Source organism: Candida tropicalis (assembly GCF_000006335.3).
Source record: "Candida tropicalis MYA-3404 genomic scaffold supercont3.7, whole genome shotgun sequence".
Lineage (NCBI taxonomy): Eukaryota > Fungi > Ascomycota > Pichiomycetes > Serinales > Debaryomycetaceae > Candida > Candida tropicalis.
In genome coordinates, this window is record NW_003020059.1 from 544233 (window position 1) to 565805 (window position 21573).

The window sequence follows — 21573 nt, forward strand, 5'->3', positions numbered from 1 at the left end:
TTCAAGAGAAAGAAGAGCTATTACAACAACTACAACCACAACGTCATCTTTTTAATCAATCAATTTTTAGGTGTTTAAACTTTTTTTTTTCCATCATTAAGTCCCGCCCTAGATTTTTGTGTCTAATTGTTTAATTTTTTTTTTCTGTTTCTATTTCTATTTCCCTTGATTCCAGTTAACAAACCATTCAGGAAAAGCGAACAAAAAAAAAGAAACTACATAAAGAAAAAAAAAGTCACACAAACAATCTTATCTGAAAAAAAAAAAAAACCATAATAGCTCCTATACATATATAAACTAAGCAAAGGAACTACCTCACAAAAAAAAATTCAATTTTTTTTTTTTCATTTAATTTTTGAGTTGCTAAGATTTACTTCTACTAAATAGTTATTGTTATTTACATTACATTGCCATTAAATATGTCAACTACAATCACAGAGAAGGAAACTAGTACTACCACAGTTTCACCTTCACCTTTATCTTACACATCAACTTCATTTTTCAAACATAACAATTCTTCCAATGATTCCCTAGATTCACAATCAACCATTAAAATCACATCTTCTCCATCTCCAACACCCACCATTACTAATACTACTACTAGTACAACAACAACAACAACAACAACAACCAAACCAAAGAAGATTAGTATCCCAAACTATTATGTGCCTCCAAAAGTACCAATAATAACTTCACAAGATGAACCTGTTTCTCCTTCTGAATATACCCCATTACCACCTAAATTAATTCGTAAGAAATCTGGTGAATTGGTTAAATCTTCATTGAAATTATCAAGCTTATTGCAACGTTCTTTATCAACTCCACAATTATCATCCAAATCTGCTCCATCTACTCCAAGAAAATCTGTCCGTTTTGCATCAAGATTAATCAAAGTTAAAATGTTTGATGGTTGTGATTCTCCTTCTGCTGTTTCTTCAACCAATTGTTCACCTTGTCATTCACCTCCTTCATATGATTTCGAACCAGATTTCTTTGACGCTGATGATGTCTACACTTTGATTAAAAACAGAAATCACTCAAGAAAGAGAGCCGGTTTTGATTGGAACTGGGATAAATCTACTGCTTCTTCAAGTTCTTCTGAAGATGAAGATGAAGATGAATATTGGTCAACTCCAAAAACATTTACCAATAACGGCAGTAACAACAGTCACTCCAATACCACCTTTTCTGCTCCTTCTGCTTCCAGAGAATATAGATTAACTTCTCATAACATTCCAAAGATGGTCAACACTAAAGAATCCATTGTTTGGTTGCCATCTGCATATGTTTTGAAAACCGATGGTAAAACTTTTCTTTATGGTTTGGTTAATGTTAAGAATTTGGCATTTGAAAAGAAGATTGTTGTTAAATTGACTTTGAACAATTGGAAAACTAGTGTTGTGTTTGGTGGACAATCAATTATTTCTTATGTCAAATCAATTGATTCAATTGATCAATTTAAATTCAAAATTTCTTTGGATGACTTGATTTATGGTTCAAACAATGTTGATTTACAATTGTGTATCAAATATGAAGTTAATGGTAATGAATATTGGGACAACAATTTTGGAAACAACTACAAGTTCAAATTGACTAGAGTTGAAAAGAAGCAAGCTCTTCCACATCATCCAAAGGTTTCTTCAACATTAGCTTCATTATCCAAAAAGGAAGATGATTCTCCACAATTTAATGAATTGGTTTCCAAATTAATGTTGCATAAAGATTCTACCAAGAAAACCGCTGGTCAACGTAGTTTTTCAGTTTTCAACAATTTTGAAGATTCTTCTTCACCAGCTGGAGTCCGTCCTCCATTGTTTGGTAAATCATTTTCATCAAGTGATATTGTTAATACTCCAAGACAAAGATACTCACAGAGACAACAACGTTCTCATAGAAGAGATACAGTTTCTACTACCGTCACATCAAAATCTTCAACTGCTAATTCCAATCCAACCAAACTTGATTTTTCAAGTTTGAGTTATACTGATTTATTGAACAATTATTGTTTTGCCAATAACTCAACTACAAGTAACAGTTCATCTACTTCATCTACTTCTACACCTAATACTCCAATTTTAGCATCTTGTCTGCCACCATCCACTGCATCGACATTACATTCATTCAGTGATTCAATTCATATTTGATTTTTATATAAATATTACCAATTGCATTTTTTTATTCATTTTTTTTTTTTTTTTGTTTATTTTCTAAATTATTGAAAAGAAAAATTGCATTCAATCGCTTTTGTTTATTATTATATTATTAACTACATCAATTTTATTTTTCTTTAATATTATTATTATTATTGTCTTTTACATTTCTTCTTCTTTTGGGTTTGAATTTTGATTTTTAATTAGTTTTACTTTGTATAGTATTCAGGTTTTTTTTTAAATATATTAAAATATAAGGATATATGGCCAATAGAGTAAAAGTTGTATAATTTGATTGGGTGGGAGGAGTCAAGTCGAGTTGATTCTAACCGATCTCGCTTCTGTGGTGTGAGTGGGCTGCTGTGGATTTGATTAGAGGGAGAATGTTTTAGACGTACGATCGAGCCAACTCGACCCAGAAGGGATCACAATGACGGGCGCAATAGGTGAATAGACCGGACCCATGGGGTGGGACCGGAATGTTACGCACTAAAAAGTTTGTGGTGCCGCGTTTTGTGGCGCTTTAGTTTAATTTAATTTAATTTAATTCCGCTAGGGGGCGCGCCCAAATAAAAGCGCGAGGGAGGGAGAGAAAGGATGGTTCGGAAAACTTAGTAATTGCACAATAGGAGAGTGTGTGAAAGAAAGTCACGAGAATCAGGGGGTGTACGTTTGAAATTTGGTTCACTTACGTAAAAATGACAAAATTATTTGATTTCTAATTTTTTTTTTTTTTTTTTATTTTTTGCTTTGGGTCAAATTAATTTAATTTACGGGAATAGAATGGTGTGGTTTTTTCTTCATCTGTATATGTATATATATATATATATATATATATAATTTTCTTTGCCTATGTACATTTACGATATGGTGAAATTTTTCATATTTTTGTTTTAACAAATTATCGAGTCAGAATTTCGTTTCAAATAAAAAATTGAAAAACCTTAAATGATCTTGTCATTAATTTAATATCATGTCATATTAATTACATTAATCAGTGTAAAGAACAATTTCAATATATGACGTATTAAATGTTACATTTATAACATCTTATACAATTTTTTTGTTTTGTGGTTAGTATTACAATTAAGGATCGAGCGATTATAGTTTTTTTTTTTTTTAATTGGTTTACTTCTCTTGGTTACAATCGTCAATGTAATTGTACTTACTTATTTACTACAAAGGGGGGGCGGAGGAGCAAGAAAGGAAAAGCAAGAGTTATGAAATTATTTATTTCTGTTGTGTCTCAGTTTCAGAATATGGATGTTTAATTATATTTTTTTTAAAAGAAAAAAATAAGAATTGTTGGTTAAATTTAAATTATTTTTGACCCAATCATCTTTATCATAATCATCATCTTAAGGATCGGAATTTTTTACTAATTCCGAATTATTAAATGTAAATCGGATTCATTTTCTTTAAAAAAAAACCTTTCTACATGAAGGCGATGATTTGCTTATTGTGTACACATTCGGAAATTCTCCAAAAAGAAAAAAAAGAAAGGTTTTTCCTTTCTTTCGTAAAATGCCAAGCCCGAATTGTGGTTTGTGTAATCTTTTTCTGGATCACAATAATAAATTGTTTGGGTTTTTCCGGATGAAATATCCGGCTATATCATGTCTCACAATTCTTGAATCTAATCCTTGTTCAATAATCTCGTTTCTGTGGTAGCGCAAAAATAAAAATAAAAAAACAATATTCTAATTAATTAATTAACTAATTAAAGGAGTTAGATAATCTCCGGAAAAAAAAATCTATTTATTATTGGAACAATGAAAATTTGATGAAATTGATTAAATTTTATCCAGTTTGGTATCACAAATGAAACAAAAACAAAAAAAAAAACAATTAGAATCCCGATAAATCCTGGAGTTTATGTGGAGGATATCTCTCTATATATATATATACATGTTTTGTGATGATAAGTTAAAATGGATATAGTACAATAATGATTGATCTTATGATAACAGCAAAGACAATTGTGATCTTCATATTGAGATTTAATGCTTATTTATAAATTAAAAACATGAGAGTTCATTGATATAATTAGATAGATTTATGACTTATTCAATTGGTTCAAATGTTTTTATTTTTGAAAATTGAACCCACTTAGAATAGAAATAATATCATTGATTTGAAACAAGTGTATTATATATTTCAATTGTATCAGAATAAATCCCATCATTTGATAAAAAACACATCTGGTCTTCCCTAAATCATACAGCTTACTTTGATATTATTATCCTCTGTTCATATATATATATATATCAAGTCCATTTGTCACATGTAGACAATACTTGGTGGATTGCAAATTACTTTTTAATTTTTTTGTTTGGTTGCATATTTGCTTGAGTATAAAATTGTAGTGTCACGTTGGGTATATCACGTGTCTGGTCGTGTCTTTTATAAACAATTATGAATTTTTTTGTTGGTTTGCTCCCAGTGATTCCTAGTGTAATAATCTACAGCCAATAATGGTAAATTCAATCTTTCCATTATTCTAATTATTCATACCTGATGTTTTATTCTCAATTAGCTATGTGTCTGACTAGGCGTATCTCTTTCCATATTTATCAATGGGTTATGTTTTGTTGTGTGAAAAAAAAGGAATACTCAAATCACCAAAACGAAAAGGAGAGAATGAGAGAGATAGAGAAAAAAAAAAGTCAAACCAAACCAAACCGAAACAATATAGAACAGCACAGCATAATTACAACTTGTGTATTTAATATCATCTAATAGTTATCAATCTATCAATTTTACTTCCATAATGTCATCACAAACATTCACACAGGCTAGATCACAAGCATTATCATTAGAAAAACAAACTGAACAATTATTATCGAAATATTCCCAATTTCAAACTCAACATAATTTAGATTCAACACCTGATGAAGAATTAATAATTCAACAGATTAAAGATTTATTAAATCGTAGAGATGAAGTTATTTCTAAAATGAATAGAATATCAACTATGCAAACTAGTAATTTAAGTACTAGTAAATTACAACAATTTACTCGACATCAAGAAAAATTAAATGATGATAAAATTTCATTTAATAATATAACTAATAGAATAATTGAAGAACGAAATAAGAATAATTTATTATTTAATGTTCAAAATGATATTAATGTTCATAAACAAAGAGAAAATACAAATATTAATGGAAATGATTATATTTTAGAAGAACTGGAAAGAATTAATAATGTTGGTAATATTGCTGATAGATTATTACAAGGTGCTTTTAATACAAGAGATGAATTATTAAATCAACGTCAATATTTAAATAATGCTCAATCTCAAATATTGAGTAGTTTACAAAATATACCTGGTTTAAATGTTTTAATTAGTAAAATTAATTCAAGAAGAAAAAGAGATACTTTAATTTTAGCATTTGTTATTGCTATTTGTATATTGATATTATTCTTTGTTTAAATTAACAACAAAAACAGAGAGAAGGGTTTATAATTTGGGATTCAACTTTAATTTGATTTACTTTAGTCTATTGATATGAAATCATTTATTTTAATAATAAAAGAAGTCTATATTAGGAGTTTTGAATATACAATTATAACAAACAAATAAACAAAATAAACAAAATAAAAATAAGAAAGAAAGAAAGAAAGAATAGTCAAATAAAATAAAAAAGAATTACTGTATTATAAGAATAAAACCATTGCAACAAATATTACGACAGGAGAAATGAAAGATATTAAATTACCATTAGCACCACCAGTCAGAGTTGTTGGAATTTCAATTAATATAGAAGCAGATGGATGACAAGTATTATGAGCAACAGTAATTGCTTCTTCAATAGTACACATACTATCATATTCAAATAATAATTCATTATCAATTGAAATTTTATCTTTATTTGCTAATTCTGATGAATTCCAATACTCTTCTTCTTTTTCTTCTTGTTCTTTGTCAGAATCTCCAAGATCTGTTGAATGTCCTGATTCAAATTCTATTGTTGAAGTTATACCTAATGCTTCGGTTGATGTTATCAGACCAGTATTGTTATTGTCATTTCCAGAACCAGAGCCATTTCCAGAGCCATTTCCAGAACCAGAACCAGAATCTGAGCCAGAACCAGAACCAGAACCAGAATCTGAGCCAGAACCAGAATCATTGTTAGCTCCGTTTCCATTTTCAACACCATTTTCATTTCCATTGGCGTTGCCGTTACCATTTGGATTACCATTACCAACACCATTTGGATTGCCTGTTGCATCACCATCTCCATTTCCATTTCCATTTCCATTTCCAATTCCAGAGCCATTTCCAGTGTTATAACCAGTAGTCATTGATGGATTAGCTTGATCGACATACTGATTAGAATTTTCCGCAGCGTCGGTAATACCACCTTCATTATCAATAAATTCCAGGGTTTTAGATTCAATAAGTCCTTCAACTTGTGTATATGACCCACTCATAAAATTTTGACTATTATCAAATGTTTCAAATTCAAAATCTTCAGTAGTATAAATATCTTCATCTTCATATGAAGATGAATCACGAGCAACAAGTGATTCTGAAATTATCATAGTTGAAGGATCAATAAATTCTTGTTCTGGTAAAATACTAGATTTACCATCATCAATAACTGAAAGTAAAAGTGTATTTGAACCAACTACAACAACAGCAGAACCATCAATAACAGAAACAAAAAGGGTTGAAGTATTGGACGATTCATCTATATCAGATGAGGATGATTGTTGTGATGGAATAACACCTTCTTGGTTGTCAAAAGAAGAAACATTCAGAGAATTTTCAGTTTCATTTGCTTCATTATTTGATGTCTTGGATTTGTCTGTAGTTGATAAAGATGATGATTTCTTAGATTCATTAATTTTGGTGGATATTTCATTAATCAATGATTCAATATCACTTTCAGAATATATCTTAGTTGTAGAACTTTTATCATTTGTAACTTCAGGATCAACAGAATTACTTGTCATTGATTGACCATTCATATCATCAGAATTAGTTACTTCGGAGTTATCATCAGTTTGAATTAATCCATTAGAAGTAGAAGTTAATTCAGAATTGGACAAACTAAAGTTTTCAACAGTACCACTGTTATTATTCTCGTCAACAATAGAATTATCAGATGGATAAATGAAATCAGTTGGATGTGGTTCTTGATTATCATTTGACATATTTTCAAATGAATTATCATCACTATCTCCAATAACATCTGTAGCTCCTGTTCCAGTTGTTCCAGTTGTTGTTAACATATTATCAGTGATACCAAATTGAGCTCCAACATTAATAATTGGCTCAGTAGTTGAAGGAATAATTCCAATTTCAGCAGCAAGCAGGGTGAATTTAGTATTATGATGAGAATCTATCAATGATTTAATTTCACTAGTAGAATGAGCAATATCATTTGAAAAATCAAATGATTGACTGTTTAAATAACTTTCTTCAGATGTTGGATTAGTAAAATGAACATTAGAAGTTACTAAAAATGCAAAACTTGATGGAATAGTTGATGAATAAAATTCTGTAATAATCATAGAATCCAATTCTTCTGAATTTTTACTTGTCAACTTATTAGAACCATTAATTCCATTATCAGATGACTCAGCATTATTATTGTTACCAACTCCATTGTTCGATTCTTGTGATATAAATTCTAATTCATTTCCAGTTTCATCAGTAGCTGTAGCAGTGGTAGCACCAGTAGCAGTTGCGGTAGTAGTAGCACCAGCACCAGAAGTAGTAGTAGTAGCACCAGCAGCACCAGCTTGTACTATTTCTGAGTAACCAAACTGAGGAGCTCCAAAGAGTCCAGGACGATAATTTTCCTCAGTATCTGTTTCAGTTGATGGTCCAACATGATTACCATTGAAATTGTTATCTTTAGTTGTTTGGGTTTCTTTATTTACTTCATTATTATTGAATCCAGTTTCAATTGATTCTTCATCAACATTAATTTCTGATGGTTCTTGGAAATTAATAGTATTACGATCATCAGTTGTGGTAGAAGCAACAGAATTACCACTATTACCACCTTCAACTAAAGACATTTGTATCTCTGATTCAATTCCGGTTTCCTCACCTTCTTGTAAATTAGTTGTTTCTGAAAAATCTGATCCTATAATGATGACAGATCCAGATTCTAAACTGAATGTGAATTCATTATCTGACTGACTAACTTCTGAAGAATATGAAAATTCTGGAATTTTTTCATTTTTAGAAGGTTCAACATGTTCTTGGTTCCCAGCAGCAAGAGTTTGTTTATATTTTTCATCAGTTGTAACTCCTGACATATCATCGGTAGATAAAGATGATGAAGTTAATTCAACTGGTTGACCTTGATTTGATAAAGTTAATGATTGTGATAATGATAATGATCCTTGAACATCAGTTTCATATTCTACCAGTGAATCTAAACCAATATTTAATTCTGAAGCCAGTTCTAAACTCATTATAAATTCAGGATCTTGTGTATTTGTACCAACACCATCTGAATTATCATTGGTAGATATGGTTGTATGATGTAATGATTCGGTACCTTCATTTGTGACTAATTTGGATTCATCTTTACTTTCATTGGCAGGTGGATAGTCAATTGAGGATTCTGTTTCAGATGAAGACAATTCAGACATGGTTGCATCTGTCTCTGAGAAAATCATCACCTCAGATGCCGATTCAAGTTGCATAGAAAGATCTAATACTAAATCAATACCCAATTCTGAGTTTGTTTCAATGGCAGAAATATCTAAATAATTAGTTGGAGTAACCACTTCAGTGTTTTCATTCTCACCATCTTTATTTGAATTAATTTCATTATTTTCATTATCATCAGTTTCATTGTTTGAATCTCCATTTTGTGAATTATCAGTTCCTTTGTTTTCATTATTCATATTGGATGATTCTCCATTTGATGATTCATTATTTCCGTTATTGGATGATTCTCCATTTTGTGAATTATTGATTTCTGTACCGGTAGGTTTTTCATTAACTTCACTTGATGAAACTTCAATTTCAGATGCAGATGATATTTCTTCAAAAGTTCTACTTGGTTCATTTGTATAATTGGATAATTCTTCTTTATTCTGGTTGTACTCTCCATTACTGTTATTTGATGAGTCAGAGTTACCAGAATTGGATACATCACCATTACCATTATTTGAATCACCATTATTAACACTTTCTGATCCATGTAATCCACCACCTAAAACATTAAACGATTGGCCATTTGGGATATTTCCAGGACCTTCATTTCCATTTGATGAATTGTCTGAACCAGGTTTATCACCACTAGCATTAGAGAATTCACCACTTCCATTATTGGTTTCACCATTTACATTATTGGTTTCACCATTTCCATTATTGGTTTCCCCGTTTGATGAATTTCCAGAACCTTCATTTCCACTGCTTGTATTAGAATCACCAGTTTCACTATTTGAATCAACATTTGGTAATTTGTCATCTCCGGGTTTTCCACTATCGATATTTGAAGAATCTCCATTATCTTTATCGGAGTTTCCATTCGATGAATTATCAGCTCCATTATTTCCATTGTTATTATTTGAATCACCATTATCAGTAGATGATCCTCCGTTGCCATTGTTAGAGACACTATTATTGTTGTTAGTGTCTCCATTACCATTACTAGAATCTCCATTACCGTTGCTAACACCTTCATTACCGTTGTTAGAACCACCATTTCCATTGCTGGAGTCACCATTTGGTAAGCTTCCAAAACTATTGAATGTATCACCATTATTGGATGAGTCGGTGTTTCCATTATTTGAATCACCGCTCTGTTGAGTTCCCGATTCATATGATTCTTCACCTAAAGTATTAGATGAATCACCATTTCCATTATTGGAGCCATCAGAGCCTTCATTTCCATTACCGGATCCTTCACTTGGTAAATTTCCAGAACTTTCATTTCCATTTGAGGAGTTTTCGGAACCAGGTTTATCTCCAGTAAGATTCTGTGTTTCACCATTTCCATTATCAGAATTTCCATTATCAGAATTTCCATTATCAGAATTTCCATTATCAGAATTTCCATTATCAGAATTTCCATTGGATTGATTGTCCAATCCAGGTTTTTCTCCATCTCCAGTAGTGGATCCTCCATTTGGGGAATTTCCAATAGTATCAGGTTTTATATTTCCTTTGTTGCTGTTGTTGTTGTTGTTGTTGTTGTTGCTCAAGTTGTAATTCCCATTCTTCTGGTACTGGAGCATAATTTATTTCGTTTATACCTGGTTTGTTCACAGGAACGGTAGTAGGTTTAGAATCTTGAGTTGTGGAAGTTCCAATACCGATACCACCAACACCTGCTTGATGAACTACTCCAAAAGCACTAGTAAATGGATCTTTTACAGCATCAGTAGTCACACCTATTGGAATGGAATGAATATGAACATCACCTTCATCATTATGTTCAACATTAACAATAGCAGCAGCTGTTGTTTCTTTTCCATCAATGATAGTGACATAAGTAGTGGTATAAGTTTCTGGTTCAGATCCAGCAGCTTTAGGGGCAATTTCTGGACAAATTGCACATTTATCTGATTTTGTAGATCCTTGAGGAATTGGACCGGAATAAGTTAATGCATCATTAGTGGTATCACAAGAAACAACTCTAAAATATCCATGACTATAACCTTGACCAATATGAAAATGTTTGGTATAACTAAGATGTCTCATGGTTAAAACACCAGAATATTGATTATATTCCCATGCTGGTAAGCTTCCTTTACCTGCTAATTTAAGACCAATAGAAATTATATTACCATTACCAAATCCAGCAACTTTATATGTACCTTCATGAACTCCTGGAACAGATAGAATACTAGTTGAATGAGCAAGAACAAAAATTTGATCTTTAGCAGAAACACTAGTTTTCAATTCAACTTTTGAAGCTTTATCAATTGAAATACATCCATTACCTAATATATTACCAGATTGAGCAAAAATATGATTAAAAAGACAAATTTGACCATTATTTCTAATATCTATTGAATGACCAGTTGCAAGCTCGGCTCTATGTTTAAGACTGGTATCTCTATAAAGAACAATTAAACCATTATTGACCCAAGCTTTTGCTTTAAGATATGTATAAGAAATATGTGACGACAGTGAAGTACAAAGATACATTTCTCCATTATTTTCAAATGATTTACCACTTAATTTATATGAACTTGCATGAGTTGCAGAATTTGAATTAAAAACAATTACACCATTATTGACAAGTTCTGCATGTGAATGCTCACCACTAACTTTCAATGGTTTTGATTTACTCTTACTAGTAATAAACATGGATGCATCATTCAATAATTTTTTTTTATAATCAAATTGATAATTGTTTAAAATAGACCAAGATGTATCTTTTAGAATGGTTACATCATCAAAAATTAAAGATTTTGTATCGTATGTGATTGTATGATGCCATATAACAATGTTTTTATTGGCTGCAGTTAACCCCAAAGTTAATAGTAGTATTGGTAATATCCAAAACATTGATATATAACTTTATGAAATTTAAAAAAAAAAAAAAATAAAAGGAATGTTTTAGATTATGAATTCTTTGAAATAGGTTTCGTTCTTTTCAAAAAAAACAAAAATCAAAAAAAAGAGATGATAATTTGAAAAAAAAAAAAGCCGTTCCGACGTTGGATATATAAAGACTATTATAATTACGACAACAACCAAAAAAAAAAAAAAAGAAAACTATATGGACCTTAATGGAAAAAAGAAATAAAGTCATTAATCACTTGTAACAATTACTACTGTTCCACTTTGGTAATTTTTTCGTGTTATTACTATGATTGGGGTATCAGTGCCATTGCTAGTCAGATATCCGAATGAAAAATAATTGCAAAAAAAAAAAAAAAAAAAAAATAATAATAATAATAATATCAGGAATAATAATAGAACACAAAATATATGCTACATAATATAGACAAACTGTTAAATACTAGCCAAGAATTGAATGCAATCAACATGTTTGATCTTTCTGCCCCATATTGGCAAAGCTTAATTTTTGAAAAACCTAATCTTGATGGTTAACAAGTATATTAATGCATTGAAGTTGGTTTATTAATCGCACGTCTTTTTTTTTTTTTTCTGAGCTACCAATATGGTTCCTCAAATTGATGTCAACTATATTAAACCATTATACATTACCTAAAAGTAGTACTATTCATGTTTTTAACCCAATTTGACGTCAATGTTGCAAAATAATATTTGTTTAAAAAAATAGTACTCCCGTGTTTCCGCAGTTTCGTTTATCGTACGGTCGTGATGTTACTGGTAGTAAGATTTAATCGCGTAGATGTATCCATTTCTTTTAAACCACGCACGGGTCACATTTAAACTATTGAATATTATTAAAATAATAACTGCTGATTTCAATAAAGAAAATAAAATAAAATATTGCTGATATTCTTCTCTTTTGTAGAGAAGAATATATGTTGAACAAAATCAAAAAGGATTATTGTACCGAGGACAAATTGATTTAGCTCAGGAAATATATAATTCCGAAAGTAAATGGGTCATATCTCAAGTAATCTTGAATTAAACCTTGAATTATACCACAAATCAAATCATAATTAGAAATAAATAAAAAAAAAAGTCAAATGATTTTCTTTCATATCCAAAGCGCCTGATTGTAACATTTATCCGAATAATTGACCCTAGAATTAAATCATGGGTTTATCGTACCACTTATTTTTGTTTTTCAAGGGGTCCCACCGGCGGAAATAAGTTTAACAGAATAAAACCATTATAATTGTAATGTAATCTGTTTAATCTAGTTAATTATTGATCAAGGGGCGGTTCTTATCAAAAGAAAAAGGAAGTATTGGTTTAACGATTGGTTAATTGTTGCAACCATTAAGCTACAATGAACTGTTTTTTTTTTGTTGTTTCACCAGCAATGTCGCAAGTGACATTTTCTAATTGCGACATTTACGCTTCTGTTTTTTTTTTTTTTTCCATAGTGTTTACACCATCTCATCTCTCTCTCAATTTCCAATACCACACATCAAAAAAAAAAAAAAAAAATTTCAAAGACGGAATATCTGATTTTCTATTTCTGTATAAAATTAATACAACCCATATACCAAATCATATTTACAATCATGGCTAAGAAACAGTCTATTTCCAAAGCGCTTGAAAATGTTGAAAAAATAAAGGTTTCAAGTGATAAATCAGTTGAAGAAATTGAAGAAGATTTACAATTACCTTCATCATCGGATGATGAAGATGCCAGTGAGGATGAAGAACATGTATTATCTGAAGAAAGTGATGATGATGATGATGATGATGAAATAAACGGTTTATCTAGTGATGATGATGAAGATGAAGAAGAAGGTGAAGAAGAAAATGATGGTTCAAAAGGAAACAAATCTGGTCATTCTGTGAATAAAGTCATTAAAGTTAATGAAGAAGAAACTGAAGATTCTAAATCAAGTAAAAGTAAAAAAACTCCAAAATCTGGTGTCATATATATTGGAAGATTACCTGAAGGATTCCAAGAAAAAGAATTAAAGACATATTTCAAACAATTTGGTGATATAGTCAATCTTAAATTATCTCGTAATAAGAAAACTGGTAAGAGTAAACATTATGGATTTATAGAATTCCAATCCTTTGAAGTTGCTAAAATTGCTGCTGAAACCATGAATAATTATTTATTGTTTGGTCATTTAATAAAATGTGAAGTTGTCAATGAACCTTTCAAAGATTTATTTAAAGATTCCAAAAAGAAATTCAAAGTTATTCCTTGGAAGAAAATAGCTAAAGAAAAGCATGATAAACCAAAATCTGCTAAAGAATGGGCTAAATTGGTTGAAAATTTCGAAGAGTCTAAGAAAAAGAAACAAGAGGAATTGAAAAGTAAAGGTATTGACTTTGATTTGAGTTCTATATAGATAGTTTAAGCGCAAAGAAGCAAAAGTAACTTTGTTACGTAATAGATAATAGCGGATAACTTAAAATTGAGAGTACCTGATAAAATCTCCCATTGGTTTTGTTTTATGTATATACTGTCTGTTTGCTTTCAATCTTTTATAGTGTTGGATAATGATTGATTTACCATTTTGGGTAAAATTATCCCACTATATTAAGCATTGTGGAGGATTTCACTATCTTGTAATAATAAACAAAAAAAAAAGTGCGAATAACATTTGTGAGGGAGGTGCCAGTTGGGTACCAAATTGAATTATAATAAGAGAATCGACTATTGGTTCCAGTTCACACAAGCAAATTGACCCTTTCTAAAAAAAAATCGTATCATTCAAGCATATTAAACCCGTAGAGGGGTTGTAGGATGCTTTTTAATAAAAAAAAAGGGGGAAATTAACTAAACTCATATGAGAATTAAATACCCTATTTCTCTTACACCATCCTGTGAAAAATAAACTAAATATAAAAAAAAACAAAAATGTTGGTTTCCTGCATATAACCCACCTCTTGTTCTTCTTTCTTTTTTCTTTTTCTTCTCGCTCTTCTGTTGACTTATCGTATAAAACCACACAAAAATTTCCCACCTTGTTTAATAATTTTTATATATATACTTCTTCTTCTTTTTTGGACTTTTCTTTTTTAAATCAATCAACAAGAACAATATTTATAGAATGACTGATACTGATACTACTACCACTCTTTACACTGCCGAAGAAGTCGCCGAACATACCACCCATGATGATTTATGGGTTATCATTAATGGTAAAGTCTACAACATTTCCAGTTATATCGATGAACACCCAGGTGGTGAAGAAGTTATTCTTGATTGTGCTGGTACTGATGCCACTGAAGCCTTTGATGATATTGGACATTCTGATGAAGCCCATGAAATCTTGGAAAAATTATACCTTGGTAACTTGAAAGGTGCTAAGATTGTTCAAGCCAAACATGCTCAAGCTAGTAAATCTGATGAAGATTCAGGTATTAATTTCCCATTGATTGCCGTTGGTATCTTTTTGGCTGCTTTCGGTGTTTACTACTACAAATCCAACTTTGCTTAAATTCTATTAGAATGAATCACAACAAGTGGCTATATCACAGGTTTGAAAAAAATAGAAAGAAACAAATAAATAAATAAAAAAAAAAAAAAGGGTCGATCATATGGCGCAACATTGGGGAAAGATCATCCATGTCTCCATTCAAAATAAGAAGTACTTTTGAACTAATGAAAGAAGAAATATCTATTAGATGATGATGGTCATATTAGAGATCTTGTTTTTTTTTAAATACAAATCATTATGTAACATATACAATTAATACATATACAGAATCACGATAGGATAATAAGCTGATGAAAAAAAAAATAAAAAATTAACCTTATCATCAGATGTCGCTTAAAGGAAAAGAGTTTCCCTGCCTAAACGAATTTGATGCAAACCATCAGGAGTTATCGGTATTTCGAGGATTCCTTCTACTGTAGTTCATAATGTTTCTATGATTCCATACATGATCGTATATTCTGATTCTTTGAAGACAACGGTTATTTTTGTTTGAGTTCAAATTTGGTTTTTGTATGATTTGATTATCGTTTGAGATTTTTCTTAAATTTTCAGTTTTTTTTTCTTTAGTAAGCGAAATTTTGTTGAGTTCTATTGGGTATGTGGTGGTGGTGGTGATTCAGCACAAACAAACACTCACACAGGACAACAGAAAAAAAAAAAAGAAACATTGGGTTGGTGTTGTCAATTGTTGTAAAAATTTCTTTTTTTTTCTTTTTCACACGCGTCAATCATCATATGAAATTGGATACCTAAATCTGGGGGGAGAGAGACCCATAAGGGATGAATCAATCAAAATAGATCAGCTTGTATACATTGACATCATTTATGATTCACAACGGGTACATTCTTGAAAATGATTACCGGTAGTTGATTTTTATCCACAACAGTAACTTTCCTTCCCCCCCCCGCCGCCGCTCTCACGGACCCTTGCAGGATCTGACCTTTATCCGGTAAAGAAGCAGTTGTACAAGTACATGCGGCAGTGTCAAATATGGAACTGTCGGAAGTTATGAACCCGACACTTACACAACGTTCTCAAATCATTAACCTTGGTTAATTGCCACTATGGAGATTGTCAAAACGGACTTTTATATAGTAAACCTTACTCTATTGAATGAATATATTCCCCCTTATGAATATTTATCAGTCTCTGCGTATCTCTGTTGTGTTAATACGAGTGTTGGATACTACGATTGAAGTGCAGAACGATTTAAGGCTTTGCAACCAATTGAAATCAACAATCTCATAAAACTAGATTTATTATTACATCTACACTTGTATAAGGGGAAGTGTTACATGTTGTCACCTCTGCAAGGACAAGCATAAACGAATTACATGTAATTAACTCATATTATGTAATCAGTATTAGGTGTACTGGCCACCAAGCAACACTCATGTGAATTCATTACTACCAACCCAACGTTTCTTAGTTTTAAAGTTTTGAACATTTTTTGCTCGTGCACGACTTTTGTGATGTATTTTTTACAACCAAAACTACTCTAAATCAACTTCTCTATTTAATCACATCTTTTTAGTGTAGTGGAAGTGTACCTATTGTACATTATTTGCGGATTATTACCATGTACAATGATTTTTCAACGGCATTGCCTTGATTTGTAATATTTATTGTTTCTTTTTTTTTCGTAGAACAATAGGCTTTACATTTACTCCGAAATAAATACAGAAATTGAACAAAAATATATATACTTTCTTTTTCAAGAATCATTTACTTGAATATAAGCCTCGATCTTGATTAATAATCATACCCCTCTCATTTACTATTGATATAAAAACTATATTACCTCTCTCTTCTGTTCAACAATTGTATAATCTCTACAGTAACGAAGATCATTTCCATCATTTCCATCATGACCAGACATAAGAAGAACCCATCTAGAAAGTACTCCAATTCTAATCAGACTATAGACCATCCTAATAGTAAAACCAATTTCATTTGGATGATTATCAAAGCTATGTTTTATAGTTCCAATTAAATCACAATTTTTTTGCAGCTAATTCATTATATTACACAATTCAGCCGTTAATGCTTTACAGGTTACATAGTTACTATTTGTTGAGAATGCACGACTTTATCCTGCACATTGAGATTTTTTTTCTTCAGAATTTTTTTTTTTTTTCTGTTGTGATGGGAAGAGAGAGAGTGTGTGTGTGAGCGACGACACTCGTAGGAAATTTTCAATTCATCAAAATTTTTTTTTTCTTCTTTGAAAAAAAAAAATCTTCTCTTCTTTTTCCTTTTCCCTTTCCTCCTTCTATTACTATACTATAAATCAAATACAGTACAATATGGTATGTGATAATTTTCAATATCAAATGATCAAATCTATTTATGAATGAATTCAAAAATATACTAACTAAATGTATTAATTTAGGACGCTAAAACCCCAGTTACTTTAGCTAAAGTTATTAAAGTCTTAGGTAGAACCGGTTCAAGAGGTGGTGTTACTCAAGTTAGAGTTGAATTCTTGGAAGATGCTTCAAGAACCATCGTCAGAAACGTTAAAGGTCCAGTCAGAGAAAACGATATCTTGTGTTTGATGGAATCTGAAAGAGAAGCTAGAAGATTACGTTAAGTTATTAATTGTCTACTTCAAATGATCAATTTTATTATTATTTAATGAATGAAAAAAAAACAAGAGTGGATAACAATATGAATGAAGAGAGTAATCCCCTACAAATGTGAAAAAATAATCAAGTGTAATTTTAGTTGCATGATGATGTGATATTTTGATAATTTATTTTTAATACATGTCATTTTTTTAATAGATTTTAAGTTTGAAATATCAAGAACAATTGGAAACTACAGCGGATAACTTCTAGATTGATATCTAAATGGGCCAATAAGAAATCAAGATCTTGATCTATTGACTCTCCAACCCCACAATTTCCATGCTTTTTGATAATGTAGACTTTTTTTCAATTTGCTCTTCTAACTAATTTTTGGTGACCAGATTGGTCACGTGTAAGTTATATTTTTTAGGGCTTCAACCCTAATGCAACAAAAGTCGTAATTTTCAATGTCGCGAGAAATAAAATCAGCGACATTGTCCCAAACGACATTTCTACGACATTATTTATGTCACTTAATTTTTTTTTTTTTAGTGTTGGCGGGTGTGAGAAATATCAACGAAGTTGGAAGAAAAAATAACAACATCCAAAGAGTCAAGGTCCAAGAATATCATTTAATCAATCAATCAATCAATAAGAAAAAAAAAAACCGTATATTATTATTTTATTATGTCTGATTTAGAAGATGATTTGTTAGCATTGGCTGGAGGTGAAGATAACACCTATGCATCTGATTCCGAAGAAGAAATCCCATTATCTAAAAGAAAACAAACAACTACTGGATCTGAAGAAGATGATGATGCTGTATTATCAAAACGTCGTAAAGTAGATTATCTGGAACAAGAAGAGGAGTACGAAGAAGAAGAGGAAGAAGAATTGATTAATCCTTATCCTTTAGAAGGTAAATATAAAGATGAAGACGATCGAATGGAATTGGAAGAAATGGAAGAAGTTGAAAGAGAACAAATATTGTTTGATAGAGAACAAGAGATGGATAAATTTAGAGAAAAGAAATATTTACAAGAAAGAATGAAGAAACAAAAACAAGCTAATAAATATCGTTCTGTTGAAGAACCTACTAGAGTTTCAGGAAGAGTTAAAACAGGGATCAAATCAGAAAAGAAGGATAAATTGAATGAATTGAGAAAACAAAGAGAACAACATTCAAGAAAGAAGAGTAGAAGGAATCTTGATTATGATGAATATTCCGAAGAGGAGGATGATGATGATGAGGAAGAAGAAGAAATTGAAGAAGTATCAGATGAAGAATTTGATGATTATGAAGAAAGTGTACAATGGGGAGGAGTATCTAAAGTTAAGAAACCAAAACAAAAGAAATCTACAGAATTGGCTAAACTTGCGGATATAAATAAGATAACATTTGGATGGAGAACATTTCAACAATATTGTTTTAATCCTGGATTTGAAGATGCAATTGTGGATACATTTGGAAGAATTAATATTGGACCAGATAAGGTGACAAGAAAAGATTCATATAGAATGGTTAAAATAATTGGAGTTAAATTAAAGAAAGATCGAACATATAAATTGGGTAGAACAAGATTAGATATATATTTAACAGTGAGTCAAAATCGAACCCAAACCAAAGATTTCCCAATTAGTTTTTTCTCCAATTCCCCAATAACTGAAGAAGAATTTGAAAGATATATTCGAGAATTGACTAAAACCGATGAAGTGATTGATTTATTAGATGATGTGAATAGTAAATTTGAAGAGGTTGATGCATTTTTCAAAAAAGGTTTAAGTGATCAAGATATTAATGCCATGATTGAAAGAAAGAAACAATTGAATGCAGATAAAAGTAATATTCGTGCAGTTGATGCGGTTACACAAAAGACCAGATTGATGGATGAATTACAGATAGCTAAACAACAAGGCAATTTCAATAAAGTTAGTAAGATTCTTGGTGATTTGAAAAAGATTGAAAGTATATTGGAACATGAAGCTGCAACTAATGTGCAAAGTAAAGAATCAATTATCAGTAAGGTTAATGAAAGAAATAGAAAATTAAATTCAACAAATATCAGAAAAGCAGAGATTAAAAACAAGACATTATCAAGTCAACAGCAAAATGATGGAGGTGATCCATTCTCTAGATTGAAAACTACCACCAAGATGTTTTATCAAGATTTGATTAATCAAGAGAATGAAAAAGCACTTCAGGAAGTTAATATGCAAGAATTAATTGAAGAGAAGAATAAACAAGAAGAAGAAATATCTAAATCTACATATAGAGATTTAGGAGAGATGGAGAAATTGATCAAATCAATTGATTTTGATATTGAAATAGAATTGTAAAATGAGTATGTATATATACATATATATATATATATATCATGTGCTACCAGTTTATACGTGTAGATACGACGGGATTATTACCGGATTCAGCTCCTGACAACGGCGGAGAGAAATAGAAAATCACAAATCACTTGTATGCAGTACTTACAGGCAAGAAGAGAGAGAAATTGTATTGTGATTGGTTGAGATAAAAAAGGAGAAAAAATCCGGAGAGTAATATCGCCGCCGCGGTTAATTAAACCGGAAACAGAAAAAAAAAGAGTCACAACAACAACAACTGTCATTCAGATCTTGTCACACTTTGATGGATGGGATTGTGTGTAAATCTGAGTGATAGTAATACACTTGTAGAAATGATTAAGTGTAGATATGAATCAACGCAGAGTAAAGGTGAAACATGAGATGATTAGTGTTCTGCAAATAATAGACCACTTTGAAACAATAGAAGAATTTTTTGCTTATTAATGAAATTGCTTTTTTTTTAGTTTGTTGGATTTCTGACTCAGACAAATGTATGAGAAAAAACGTTGCTCTAATTAATTAACAAAGAAGAAAAAATTTTTTCTCTCTCACTCATATTGCGTTTGTATGAGTAAATGAGTGCGTGTGATCAGGATATAAAACCATCAACAAATTTCCCAGTTTTTCTCCTACTAACCCTTTTCTGTCTTTTTTAAGATTTGATTTGACAACACTTCTATTTACTTGTGAATTCATAGAATCAAACTAAAGATGAATTTTGATTACTTGCAAAATTTAAATATCGATTTTGGCACTGCCAGTGATTCAACCATTTCACCACAAATTGATCAAAGTGAATTGGATTTGTTTTCACAAGCTGCCAATAATGACTTCTTTTCTTTAGATGTATTTGGCAATGATCAAATTCCAATCAAACCAAAACAAGAAACCATTCAACTTAAACAAGAACCAATAGATAATCAACCACCATCACAACAACAACCACAATTTACTGATTTCCAATTTACAAATATCACTCCACCTCAACAAGAACAATTTACTATTCCTTCACAACCAATCACAACTAGTAATAAAAAAGTTGAAGACAAAGTAGCAACAGTGGCTGCTCAAGAAGATAAGAGAAAGAGAAACACAGCAGCAAGTGCAAGATTTAGAATTAAAAAGAAGTTGAAGGAACAAGAACTAATACAACGTTCTAAAGAATTGGAAGAAAAAGTATCTGTATTGGAAAAGAAATTAAAGAGTATAGAAATGGAAAATAAAATACTTAAATCAATTCTTTTAAAAGAACAAGAAAAGAAAAATGATGATTTATTGGAAACAATTAAAAAGAGAAGTCTAGATGATTGGCATTGGAGTTCTTGATTTACACTGCTACATATAAACCCATTCATGTAATTTAATGATTCATCTTATAAATATTGTTAATAATAAAACTTGAAAAAAAAGAGCAAAATAGGAATAATGGATTTATTTTTTTTTGATTGAATTTTTTTTTTTAGATAAAAAGCTATTTAAGTATACTTGTTTG

At 30.6% G+C, this 21573-nt stretch overlaps 8 protein-coding genes across 8 annotated transcripts; 6 read left to right on the top strand and 2 right to left on the bottom strand. All coding sequences in view use genetic code 12, as the record gives it.

The window, feature by feature from the left end:
- Positions 1-419: 419 nt before the first annotated feature.
- GAC1 (protein phosphatase regulator) lies at positions 420-2144 on the top strand (the record flags this gene model as incomplete). Its single annotated transcript, XM_002550719.1, has 1 exon — positions 420-2144. The coding sequence occupies one exon, from the start codon at positions 420-422 to the stop codon at positions 2142-2144; it is 1725 nt and encodes a 574-aa protein (XP_002550765.1).
- Positions 2145-4920: 2776 nt separating this feature from the next.
- Positions 4921-5586, top strand: CTRG_05064 (uncharacterized protein; the record flags this gene model as incomplete). The annotated part of the gene is made up of 1 exon (XM_002550720.1): positions 4921-5586. One exon carries the CDS (start codon positions 4921-4923, stop codon positions 5584-5586), a length of 666 nt encoding a protein of 221 aa, XP_002550766.1.
- Positions 5587-5810: 224 nt separating this feature from the next.
- CTRG_05065 (uncharacterized protein) lies at positions 5811-10364 on the bottom strand (the record flags this gene model as incomplete). The annotated part of the gene is made up of 1 exon (XM_002550721.1): positions 5811-10364. The coding sequence occupies one exon, from the start codon at positions 10362-10364 to the stop codon at positions 5811-5813; it is 4554 nt and encodes a 1517-aa protein (XP_002550767.1).
- CTRG_05066 (uncharacterized protein) lies at positions 10276-11643 on the bottom strand (the record flags this gene model as incomplete). The annotated part of the gene is made up of 1 exon (XM_002550722.1): positions 10276-11643. The coding sequence occupies one exon, from the start codon at positions 11641-11643 to the stop codon at positions 10276-10278; it is 1368 nt and encodes a 455-aa protein (XP_002550768.1).
- Positions 11644-13265: 1622 nt separating this feature from the next.
- NOP15 (rRNA-binding ribosome biosynthesis protein) lies at positions 13266-14057 on the top strand (the record flags this gene model as incomplete). Its single annotated transcript, XM_002550723.1, has 1 exon — positions 13266-14057. One exon carries the CDS (start codon positions 13266-13268, stop codon positions 14055-14057), a length of 792 nt encoding a protein of 263 aa, XP_002550769.1.
- Positions 14058-14762: 705 nt separating this feature from the next.
- On the top strand, positions 14763-15152 carry CYB5 (Cyb5p; the record flags this gene model as incomplete). The annotated part of the gene is made up of 1 exon (XM_002550724.1): positions 14763-15152. One exon carries the CDS (start codon positions 14763-14765, stop codon positions 15150-15152), a length of 390 nt encoding a protein of 129 aa, XP_002550770.1.
- A 3258-nt stretch (positions 15153-18410) lies between these two features.
- On the top strand, positions 18411-20060 carry RTF1 (Rtf1p; the record flags this gene model as incomplete). Its single annotated transcript, XM_002550725.1, has 1 exon — positions 18411-20060. One exon carries the CDS (start codon positions 18411-18413, stop codon positions 20058-20060), a length of 1650 nt encoding a protein of 549 aa, XP_002550771.1.
- A 732-nt stretch (positions 20061-20792) lies between these two features.
- MET28 (Met28p) lies at positions 20793-21407 on the top strand (the record flags this gene model as incomplete). The annotated part of the gene is made up of 1 exon (XM_002550726.1): positions 20793-21407. The coding sequence occupies one exon, from the start codon at positions 20793-20795 to the stop codon at positions 21405-21407; it is 615 nt and encodes a 204-aa protein (XP_002550772.1).
- Positions 21408-21573: the final 166 nt, after the last annotated feature.